At 39.9% G+C, this 12045-nt stretch overlaps 1 protein-coding gene across 7 annotated transcripts in view; it reads right to left on the bottom strand.

Annotated features, from left to right (window-relative positions):
* Nucleotides 1-12045, bottom strand: part of BAZ2B (bromodomain adjacent to zinc finger domain 2B) — a 452863-nt gene that overhangs the window by 34899 nt on the left and 405919 nt on the right. For all 7 annotated transcript variants that reach the window (XM_066279494.1, XM_066279495.1, XM_066279497.1 and 4 more), the window contains 4 exons: nt 10322-10576; nt 9148-9362; nt 8531-8605; nt 7342-7585 (listed from right to left, as the gene is read on the bottom strand). In XM_066279494.1, coding sequence (XP_066135591.1) covers nt 7342-7585; nt 8531-8605; nt 9148-9362; nt 10322-10576 — 789 coding nt within the window. The remainder of the gene's footprint in view (nt 1-7341; nt 7586-8530; nt 8606-9147; nt 9363-10321; nt 10577-12045) is intronic.

Raw genomic sequence — 12045 nt, 5'->3', positions numbered from 1 at the left:
TAATGCCCCAGATGGGCAGAGCATCGTCCCCTAGTGGGCATGCTGGGTGGATCCCGGTCAGGCTCATGTGGGAGTATATCTCTCTGCCTCACTGCTTCTCACTTCAGAAAAGTACAAAAAAAATCAAACAAAAAATAAGACTGTTTCCTTAACTATAAATTGCTGATAACTACTATCTGTAACATGGGATTTATGGGAGAACTAAGTAAGAACAGATCTCAAATCAATTAGCAGAACTGCTGGTACTAATGTATAAATTTTCTTTCTTAAATTTGTACTTTAATGAGAAGATACAGGTACATCTCAGATTTTAAAAAGTTAAGAACTGGCCTGACCAGGCAGTGGCGCAGTGGATACAGCATTGGACTGGGATGCGGAGGACCCAGGTTTGAGGCCCTGAGATCGCCAGCTTGAGCGCGGGCTCATCTGGTTTGAGCAAAGCTCACCAGCTTGGACCAAAGGTCACTGGCTCGAGCAAGGGGTTACTCAGTCTGCTGTTGCCCCATGGTCAAGGCACATACGAGAAAGGAATCAATGAACAACTAAGGTGTCACAATGAAAAACTGATAATTGATGCTTCTCATCTCTCTCCGTTCCTGTCTGTCCCTACCTATCCCTCTCTCTGACTCTTTCTGTCTCTGCAAAAAAAAAAAAAAAAAAAAAAGCCCTGGCCGGTTGGCTCAGCAGTAGAGCGTCGGCCTGGCGTGCGGGGGACCTGGGTTCGATTCCCGGCTAGGGCACATAGGAGAAGCGCCCATTTGCTTCTCCACCCCCCCTCCTTCTTCTCTGTCTCTCTCTTCCCCTCCCGCAGCCAAGGCTCCATTGGAGCAAAGATGGCCCGGGCGCTGGGGATGGCTCCTTGGCCTCTGCCCCAGGTGCTAGAGTGGCTCTGGTCGCTGCAAAGCGAAGCCCCGGAGGGGCAGAACATCGCCCCCTGGTGGGCAGAGCTTTGCCCCTGGTGGGAGTGCCGGGTGGATCCCGGTTGGGCGCATGCAGGAGTCTGTCTGACTGTCTCTCCCCGTTTCCAGCTTCAGAAAAATACAAAAAAAAAAAAAATTAAGAAGTTGTTTTTGATGTTCACTTATTTTTTATTTAAAAATTTTTAAAAATTATTTTTATTTATTTATTCATTTTAGAGAAGAGAGACAGAGAGATAGAGATAGATAGAGAGAGAGAGAGAGAGAGAAGGGTGGAGGAGCAGGAAGCATCAACCCCCATATGTGCCTTGACCAGGCAAGCCCAGGGTTTTGAACCAGTAACCTCAGCATTCCAGGTCGACACTTGATCCACTGCGCCACCACAGGTCAGGCTTGATGTTCACTTTCTATAAGCATTTTTCAAAAGCTACACTGCCACCAAATAATCATGAACAGGTGTTTTTACATCAGTAAAATTATCTCCTCAATAAATGGAAGTGAAAAGGAAAACTCAACAGTATTACCATATCTACCATTTATCCCCTCCTTATCCAAATTTAGGGGATCACGATATAAAGGCATTAAGGCCTATTATTTGTGTTGATAGTAACATGATTTCTATTGGTGTTTACAAGAAACCTGGAAAGACAACTGGCTCTCGGAGACTCTTGAATCTTGAATTTCAAATAGATTTTTTTGTATTTTTCCAAAGTTAGAAGTGGAGAGGCAGTCAGATGGACTCCCACATGTGCCTGACTGGGATCCACCCAGCATGCCCACCAGGGGGTGATGCTCTGCCCATTTGGGGCATTGCCACTGTGGCTGGAGCCATTTTAGCACCTGAGGCAGAGGCCATGGAGTTGTCCTCAATGACCGGGCCAACTTTTGCTCCAATGGAGCCTTGGCTGTGGAAGGTGAAAAAAGAGAGAGGAAGGAGAGGGGGAGGGGTGGAGAAGCAAGTGGGTGCTTCTCCTGTGTGTTCTGGCTGAGAATCGAACCTGGGACTTCTACATGCCAGGCCAACGCTCTAACGTTGAGCCAACTGGCCAGGGCTAGATTTTTTCTTTTTAATGATAGGAGGGGAGACAGAGAGACTCTCGGGTGTGCCCATAACCGGGATTTATTGGGCTACCCCCATCTGGGGCCAATGGTCAGACTAACCGAGCTATTCTTAGCACCCAGGGCCAATTCTTGGACCACTATTCTTAGCACCCAGGGCCAATTCTTAGACCATTGGAGCCACTGGCTGCAAGACAGTAAGAGAGAAAGAAGGGGAGAGAAGCAGATGGTTGCTTTTCATGTGTGCCCTGATTGGGAATTGAACCTCATGCTGGGCCAATGCTCTATCCACTAAGCAAACCAGCCAGGGCCATCAAATACATATTTTTATATCTGTGTGATTCTAAAGTGATAAACGTTTAATAATGTGCTTATGTAAAAATTAATTCAATCTACAAATATCTGAAATAAGACATCAAAGTCTCTATGTATCAGCCAAATTAACTGCCATTTCTAAATCTCTTCCTATGATGCAAAAGAAGCAAAATATCTACTAGTTTTATTTGTGAAGTTTTGGCTAATAGTCCTTAAAATTTTAAGAGATATGAAGGAATTTACAAGACTAAGGAGAAAAGTAACAACAAAACTAAGAACACAAAATCAATTCTAGCCATGGTTCTCCCTAGTTTCCCAAGCAAAAGAGAAAGCCATTATATGTCCCTGTATGTCGGAATTAAATTGTCTACATAAACTCTTATATGCCAACTTGCGAGGTTAAAGCTCATAGATTACAGCACAAGTTCAAGTGTAAGGGAAGGAGTCCATATGTTGAAGGAATAAAGAGTAAGGAGAAGAAGAAATCCTCTTTGAGACAAAGAGCTATGTTAGTCAAGGGCAGCATATTTTCTTTAAAGATTTTATTTATTGATCTCTGGAGAAATGGCTGAGACAGGGAGAAGGGCAGTGAGGAAGGAGCAGAAAGCAACAACTCGCAGTCATTGCTTCTCATATGTGCCTTGACTGGTTTCAAATGGGCTACCTGAGAGTTCTAGGTCAGCCGCTGCAGGTCAGGCAAGGGCAGCATCTTTCAATTGAAAGGGATCATATGACTTTCAATGGAGAGGTTACTTGAAATTAGTTTAAGGAGCATAAAACAAACCTGTACTTTAATCAAGAAGCCAAACATATTTTTGGAGGAAAAATATGCCTATCTTATCAATCAGGTTCATTAAATAGTTAAAGTTTTATTCTATTTGGAAATTAATACGTGGCTACCAGTTCTTTATTATAAAGATTAACTCTCAATTCATGTAAAAGAAATGCTAATTTGACTTCTTAGATCCTAAAATATTTATTGTTTTTAAAAGTTTTTAAACTGTTTTCTCACATTAATAACAAGATACATTTGCTAGTATATATTTTCATAAATGAAATCCTACAATTGAACTCTATAATTCAACACAAAAAAACTATATTAAATGACACATCTGGTCTACGAAACATTAATACTTTTTAAATCATTAATAATAATTTTTAATAGTCTTTATCTCCCTTAATGAAAAAAAAGTTAAATTTGTTAATTCTCCATGTGAAAAAAAAAGCCAGGCAAAACAAATAATTTCTGTAAATAAATTCTAATTTATTCACTGCAATTTATTTACTGGGACAACTACCAGTAAAATACACAGACCTCTCAATGCAGGATTGTCAATTTATGAGTCAACACTTCAAAACAATTTGTAATATTAAGTGCTGAGAAGGGATGCCCATTCTGTGAGAAGCTGATTAATACTGATCAGAATGTTTAATTCCTGCTATGGAAACAGCTCCACTTGCCAAATGAAGCAGATTGGTTATAAATAGTATCTTTTGTTTGGATAATTATAATGCTATCACCCAAATTATATTCCCTTCACATTATTTGCCACAGCATACAAGCACAGGATAAAGTAGTTTCAAAGTACATTATGAAATAATTTCTGCAAGGAATCTCCGTGTAGCCTCCTTTTAGATTGAGTAAAGCTCACTCAAGTGGTTTTTATCATCTGGTTTAAAATATAACATTGGGGATGGATTTATGAAAGCATTTTACATTTATACTGTTTTCACTTAAGAGAATTGGTTGTATGTGCTCTTTAAAGTATCTCCACATTATTATCCAGGTTCAGTAAAAAATTTGATTCAGTAATTTATCATTTGCCTTGACACATGTTCCATCAGTAAAGTTATCCCTGCAGGCCTTCATTTCTCTAGCAGTACTGAGTTGATGCAAGAAAGAACAAGAGTTATTTCCAGATTTCCTTAGCTGAATACTCCTGGTATTAAGGTCGGAAAGAATGGTTGGCTGTATATTGTTTTTTGAGTACCATTCTATAGCCCTATCAATATTTCTAGAATTCTTTTTTGGCAAAAGGTGAACTTCAACTTTTATCTCTCTTTTACACATGTCCATTTCCAAGGCTCATGGTAGCTTCCCTTAAACAAACACAGACACAGAGACACAACTAGCTACATAACCTTGCCTTCTTTACCTACTCTTCAAAGCTAGCCTCTTCACCATGATTGAATACCTTCCAATATCTTTAGGGACCTTATACTATTAAAAATTCTCATCTCTTTCATCTTGAACACTTCTGCCCCCTTTATTTTATTGACCCTTTCCCTTCAACCAAAAATCACCTCAAGTCTTTACACATCTGAAAAATCCTTTGTCTTTGTCCCCCTCTAGGAACCACCCTTTCCTCTAAGACAATGCTTGAATCAGTCATTTTCACTTTCTCACTTTCTACTGTTCTCAGTCATAGCCTGGCTTCTGCTCTCACTCCTCTAATGAAACTCTGCTGACATCTATGTTGCCAAATCCACCAAAGACCTTCAGTCCTCATCTCACTAGACTCCTGCTGCCTTAATGTTGGTTTATTACACCCTCATTTTAAAATGTTCAAAATGATTTTTGTTATTATATGTGTAGAAAAGAGTTAACACTGCAGGCACGGCTACTACTTTTTCAAAGCCCTGCTTACAAGGTTGGCACTTGGTTGGTGTCTGAAAGTTGGATTTGAGGGTTCATGATCTTAACTGATAAAACTGGCTCACTAGACCGACACTGTGCTAACAATGTGATTTATAATGAACACCTACTTTTCTTCTGGGAGTGTGGAATTCTGGCACATGCTATACAGAGGGTGCCTTTGTGACTAGTACTTCAGTAGTATACAACATTTCACGTGTCACAGCATGTTGCAGGCAGAATTGCTATATGATTTCACTGTGAAAAGACTCTTGGAAGCTTAAGCCTGGTTTTTCCTCTGAACTTTGACTCATGTCTTTTCTGTCTCCTGGTTTTGCTATTTCCTATTGCTATAATTCACTGACACAGGATGACCAGATGCTGAGTTCTGTGCATCCTCCTAGTCACCAACTCTGGAAGGTGGACTTAGGGATCCTCAGCCCCCTACAGACATCTCCTACCTCTTTGACCCTTCCATTTTCAACAGTAAGCCTTGTGGGCTTATCTTAAGTAGTGATGTCCCTGGGGTTTCAACCTCAGTCCCGTACTCTATTCACTAATGCAATTCCCTTGTGCAAATTTATCTATCTCATGATTTTAAACTAATGTCTGTGTGCTAACAACTTCCAGATCTACATTTCCAAGACTGCTTCTTCTTCAGTCTTCAGATTCTTAAATCCAATTGAATGCTGAACTTCACCTCAAACTCAACATGTCTAAATAAACCTACCATCACTTCCTGCCTTCAATGACCTGTTCCCTTCCCTTATCCCCTACCGTCTAGTTACTCTGCTTCTCCTGATTTCTCTACCTCAGGTAAGGGTGACAATAGCACGCAAGCCAGCTAGCTAGGAATCAATCCTACCTCTCCTTCAACCTACACAGTCTATTTTCAAATAGTAAGCATCCTTCCTAAGAATTTATTGAATCCTTTCCTCCTTCTTCATCCCACCATTAGTCTAGTTTTAGACCCCTTAAAACTCACCTAAACTATTGTATTATCTCCTGACTGCCCTTCTTATCTCTGATCTTGTCCTACCCATATCTAATTCTAACTTCCACAGAGCTACATAGTAAGCCATTTAAAAATGAAGTCTGGGCCCTGGCCGGTTGGCTCAGCGGTAGAGCGTCGGACTAGCGTGCGGAGGACCCGGGTTCAATTCCCGGCCAGGGCACACAGGAGAAGCGCCCATTTGCTTCTCCACCCCTCCGCTGCGCTTTCCTCTCTCTCTCTTCCCCTCCCGCAGCCAAGGCTCCATTGGAGCAAAGATGGCCCTGGCGCTGGGGATGGCTCTGTGGCCTCTGCCCCAGGCGCTAGAGTGGCTCTGGTCGCAACATGGCGACGCCCAGGATGGGCAGATTATCGCCCCCTGGTGGGCAGAGCGTCGCCCCCGGTGGGCGTGCCGGGTGGATCCCGGTCGGGCGCATGCGGGAGTCTGTCTGACTGTCTCTCCCCATTTCCAGCTTCAGAAAAAATGAAAAATAAAAAAAAATAAAAAAATAAAAATGAAGTCTGACCATGTCATTCCCTTATTTAAAACCCTTCAATAGCTTCCTATCACCAAAAAAGTAGAAAATCCTAATTTGTAGTTGGTGTACCTAAGGCCCTCTAGGAACACTGAAGCACCTGTAAGTCCCTTAGAGCCCATGGTGGTTTTAGGCTTCTGTGCCCTTGTTCATGCCAGTCTCTTTGCCTGGAAAACTTTTCTCTGTATTCTCCCCAGATTAACATTCAGCCAGCTTGCAGCCTCAGCTAATTGGTCCAGAAAGCCTTTGTGAGAATTTATTCCTCAGAAAGGTTAAATGCCTTTCCTTTGTATCTGCCTAGCACATTGTAAATATCGCTATTGAAGCAGTTAACACTGAACCTGTTACAGTTTCTGATTGCAGATCTTCCTCAGTGAGACTGTAAATTAAGAGGGGGACTTTTAGTGTCTTATATTTATATATCTTTGATCAAAAGTGCCTAAAGTGAGGCCCATAATAAACTGGTTTTTGAGAAATATACCAGTTTCACAAATCCTGACAACACTTTTAAGGCATGAAGTATTATACAAATATAAGATAGAATGTCAACAGAATGAAAGAGAATACCTAAAATTAAGAACCAGCATAGTTCTTAGCTCATTTTACACACAAGCGTGCGTGCGCGCACACACACACACACACACACACACACACAATCTTCTTTTATTCTATATAAGTGCCTATCTGTAGGCATTCTATTCAATATTTGCCTACCTATCACAAGAGACTTTATGTGGTAATTGTAATATTCAGTTTTCAGATAAAGAAGCTAAGGCGAGTAAGCGTCAAAACAGAATTAAAACCCTAATCCATTTGACCCAAAATTCTGTTATTTTTTAGTGTTATGCAGTCTTAGTTAAATATGAAAATCAACTTAAATTTGATTACCTCATCCTCACAGATATCAGTCTTCTTTCCTTTTTTGTCTTCTTTATCTTCTTCATCCTCTTCATCTTCATCGGCTTGGTCATCACTATCATCGTCGTCATCATCATCATAATCACTATCTCCTCCCTTCCTTCTTCGCTTTCGTCCTGGAGTGGGTGTCCCTAACGGGTGCTGCTCTTCTCCAAGATCAATGCCACCTGTAGTGTCTCTTTTGCCTGTTTTCTTAGCATGGATGATTCTGAGCCTTTAAGTATAAAAAGGTGATAAGAAAAAAAGGCTTCGTTCTATCCCTTTTAAAGAGCACAATGTGAGTTTCAAGCAAAAATACCTAATGGTATTTTTCTCACAATAAGCAATAAATCAATGACAATTAAAATAAGAATTTAAAAAATTTAAGAAATATATTTCCAGAAATTGCAGCATGTATTAAATTTCAAGAATAATTCTAGGGCCCTGGCCAGTGGCATACTGGATAGAGTGTTTTCCCAGAGTGCTGACGTTGCCTGTTTGATCCTGGGGTTTCCACTTCAAGCCCCAGTCAGCACACATATGAGAAGCAATCAGTGGAGGAACAATAAGTGAATGCTTTTCTCAAAAAAAAAAATTATAGGTATCTCTTGGGAATTAGAACATGTTAAGAAAATAAAGATTAGAGAGCTGAAAAGACTAAATCCAACAATGACCGAGTGGTAATTCCTGATCCCATACTACCACACTGAATAGATATCAATTCAAATTACCATAAGAAACTATCCTCTTAACATAGATGTTGAATAATTTCAGCATATTTCCTGGCAGGAAGCTAATTAAGTTTTAATGCTGAATATATTTGGATATGCTGGACTCTCTGTAAAAGCAAAATTTAACTAAAAAGTAATTAAGAAAAAGGGTGGTAGTTCCAAACATTCATTCTATTTATGACAAGAGTAACCTGATATTAACAGTGATCTGAGAAAATGTGATTGTTTGATTCCTTTGAAAGAAGAAAGACAAATGGTCTTTCTTCTAAGTTTGAAGTATATGAGCTCAATAAATCTCATTATATCTTTTGCTATTGCAAATTCTGGTCTTGAGTTTCATTAATTTCATATCTCATCTAAATTTTAAGATTTTTATTTTAAGGATAATTTTATTTACTGAGGAATTGTTTATTAAAGACATATATTAGTTTTAATAAAATAGAACTTACTTGCGGAGTTTACCTTCTACCACCCATTTATCTCTCCTCAAGTTTGACATATAATCAATGTTCTTGTCAATTTCACTGTCAATGCAAAAGTATATTAGAAAAAATAAATTAATCCATTATGCAATACAATAATTTTGTAAGCAAACTGATGCATTTTTTGGGTAAGTAAAAATGATGATTAACATGAATAACAAAAACAACTGAAAATTATACTAATAAATTGGATAAGTCTATCAATGGATACTAAGGAACATCATATAGTTATCTATCTCACAAGATGTCAAGAAAATAAAAATTCTGGATTCTTCCAATCGTGCTGGATTCTGGGATCATAGCAAGAAAAAAAATAGTTTTATATTTCAAAATATAAATAACAGAATCATTAAACAAAACAAATATATTACAGTATATCCAAATTTTCTTTTAAATAGATTAAAGAAATACATTAAAATTTATTATTAGTCATCTCTGAACAGAGAGATTTGGAATGTAATTTTAATTTTTTTCTTTGTGCTAGTCTATAACTTTGAAATTTCTATCAGCAATTTGCATTACCTTGTGATAAGACAAACTCAAAGCAGAAAAGAATCAGCAGGAAAACGTGAGGACGTGCTCACCTCACCACGCTCTTGCTGCAGGCCAGCTCATTGATCAGGAAGGCGAAGACCGAGGCTTTCTGTGCTGGAGTGTGAGCCTGAAAAGCTTTGGTCTTCAGACTTTCAGTGAGCTCAGTTTGTCCACAGTGGGCTTCCATGAAAATCTGCAAAATCTCGGAGACATTGTCTCGATTCACACCAACATTCAGCAAATGTTCTCCAAGAGCTGTTTTGGCCTATAAAATTTTGGCATTTTTATCAGTATTGGTCATAATCATTCATAACATCAAACAATATAATTTTTAAATGTTTGTACTATATAATCTAGCTGATACTGACAACAGCTTTATTCACATTTTTGATGAAATGGAGATAAAAATAGGCCAGAGATGATAGACAATTCACATACTTGTAATCTTTCTATTCCTCCTTCAAACTCTTGGTTAAAAAAGTCAAGTGGAGAGAAGAGTATAAAAATTCGAGGGTAGAAATCTTCTACCATACCTTCTTTGACTATAGAAACTATCTCAAGCTTTTCCAGTAGTTGTGTAGACATTTGGGAAAGGGGGGATAGGAGGTTGAAAAGCACTATTCCTGCATTGTCTGGCTCCATGGTATCATGGGTTTTATTGCCTGCTATACTGAGTGACAGGGAGAGGAAGGGAGATGTAACAGGTGTATCTGGAAGCTTCTCTCTCTACAATAGTACCTCTAGCAAGGCTAACTGAAATATATTTATCTTAATTAAGATAACTTTGAACATACTGAGTATCCACTGACCAGAAGAGTCTTAACATGCTGGCCTGTGGGCGGCTTGATTAGCCCCAGTGACTCACAGTGATTCAGAGAGAACACAGTATAGTTTCAGAAGGTATACATAAGTTCTAATTGCTTTCTGAATTATGAATTATGTTTTGCTGAGTATCACTTTGTGTTTCCTTAAATCAACGCGGTTTTTGCTGACAGAGGGAAAAAGGGTAATTTGGGAATGAGCTACATTCTATAGGCTTTTTATGAAGCAGGTTTTTCTAGGTTTGTACTAAGTGTAACCTGAAGTAAATCTACATTTAATATTATGCAGAGAAAACTGGATTACATTATACAATTTTCTGCTAATATGCTACAGCCAGCTATCAATGCACTGACAGTACAAATTTTAAAAACATTTTTATATTTTGTTGTTGTTTTTTTTTACCTTGTATCCCGTAATTAGACCTGGATCACATACAGCAGCGGAGAGGAGCCTCACAAGCAAGTCTTGTACTTCACCCATGCTGTCCCCTATATTTAGCAATCCCTCTTGAAGAACACTCAGGTTTGGAACATCAATATTCACATCAAAGCCCAAAACTTTACCGAAGTTTCGTAAGAACTGCACCACCATGAGACAGTCTGAAAATGTACTTCCAGAGAGAACAAGTCCTGGAATACGAGGCAACTCTGGCAAAGGCTGAAAATAAAATAAAATAAAATTTAAAAGCCATGATTTGATATCTTCTGAAGTAACGTCAGTTGCTGTCTTTCTTTCTCTTGCATTGGACCAGTGGCTTTCTCTCTGGACTCTAAGTTCCCTGTGTGCACTGCCGCAACCCCAGGGTGCTAAGCATAGGATGCTGAATTCAAGTAACTATCAATAAATTTTAGTTGAGCACAAACTTATATCTCAGCAAAAGATAATACTAATTTTAATTTATTTACATATTGATAAAACATGGGTTATATAACAGGATTGAAATTTAGATAACATTAAGAAACAAATATTTTCGCATGGTGATTACCAGAGGGAAAGGGGGGTGGAGGGAGGAGGGAAAGGGGGGTGGGGGGAGGAGGGAAAGGGGGGTGGAGGGAGGAGGGAAAGGGGGTGGAGGGAGGAGGGAAAGGGGGGGTGGAGGGAGGAGGGAAAGGGGGTGGAGGGAGGAGGGGAAAGGGGGTGGGGGGAGGAGGGAAAGGGGGGTGGAGGGAGGAGGGAAAGGGGGTGGAGGGAGGAGGGAAAGGGGGGTGGAGGGAGGAGGGAAAGGGGGGTGGAGGGAGGAGGGAAAGGGGGGTGGAGGGAGGAGGGAAAGGGGGTGGAGGGAGGAGGGAAAGGGGGTGGAGGGAGGAGGGAAAGGGGGGTGGAGGGAGGAGGGAAAGGGGGTGGAAGGAGGAGGGAAAGGGGGTGGAGGGAGGTAGAAGAGGGTAGGGAGGTAAATGGTGATGAAAGGAGACTTGACTTGGGGTGGTGAACACACAGTACAATATACAGATGATGTGTTATAGAATTGTACACCTGAAACTTATATAATCTTATTAACCAATGTCATCCCAATAAATTCAATAATAAAAAAAAAACATTTAAAAGTACCATAGACTGAATATGTAGGGCACATGCACTGATTTCTTCTAATGATGGAGACTGATTTATAAGTCACACTTCGTGGGTAGCTCCAAATGAACAGTGTGCATCTGTGGGCTGTATGGTTGGAAAGACTGGTACCATCTTTGGCTAATGAATGCTGATAAATTACTAGGTCCACATAACCAGAACCTATGACCCTATCATGAACTGCTTTATACTGCAACTAAGTCCTTTAGGTTTCCTGTAAGTATTGAAATATACTGTATTGAGTGTCAGTACTAAAATTAGAAAGCTGTCTCTTCAGCTACATATCAAATCTGCTCACATGGTAACACTTAATTGAATAAATTGTAGTGCCAGTTGTCATGGACATTTGAAAAATAAATAGGTAAGCCTGTCCTGTGGCGGCAAAGGGATAGAGCATCGGCCTGGAATGCTGAGGTCGATGGTTTGAAACCCTGGACTTGCCTGGGCAAGGCACTTACGAAAAGCAACTACTAGAAGTCGGTGCTTTCTGCCTCCCCTCCTTCTCTCTCTCTCTCCCTCTCTAAAAAAAATCAGTAAGAAACATCTAAAAAAAAAAA

The sequence above is a fragment of the Saccopteryx bilineata genome, chromosome 5, assembly GCF_036850765.1.
Source record: "Saccopteryx bilineata isolate mSacBil1 chromosome 5, mSacBil1_pri_phased_curated, whole genome shotgun sequence".
In the NCBI taxonomy this organism is placed as follows: domain Eukaryota; kingdom Metazoa; phylum Chordata; class Mammalia; order Chiroptera; family Emballonuridae; genus Saccopteryx; species Saccopteryx bilineata.
Note: the sequence above shows the minus strand (reverse complement) of the source record. Positions and strands in the feature narration are given on the sequence as shown.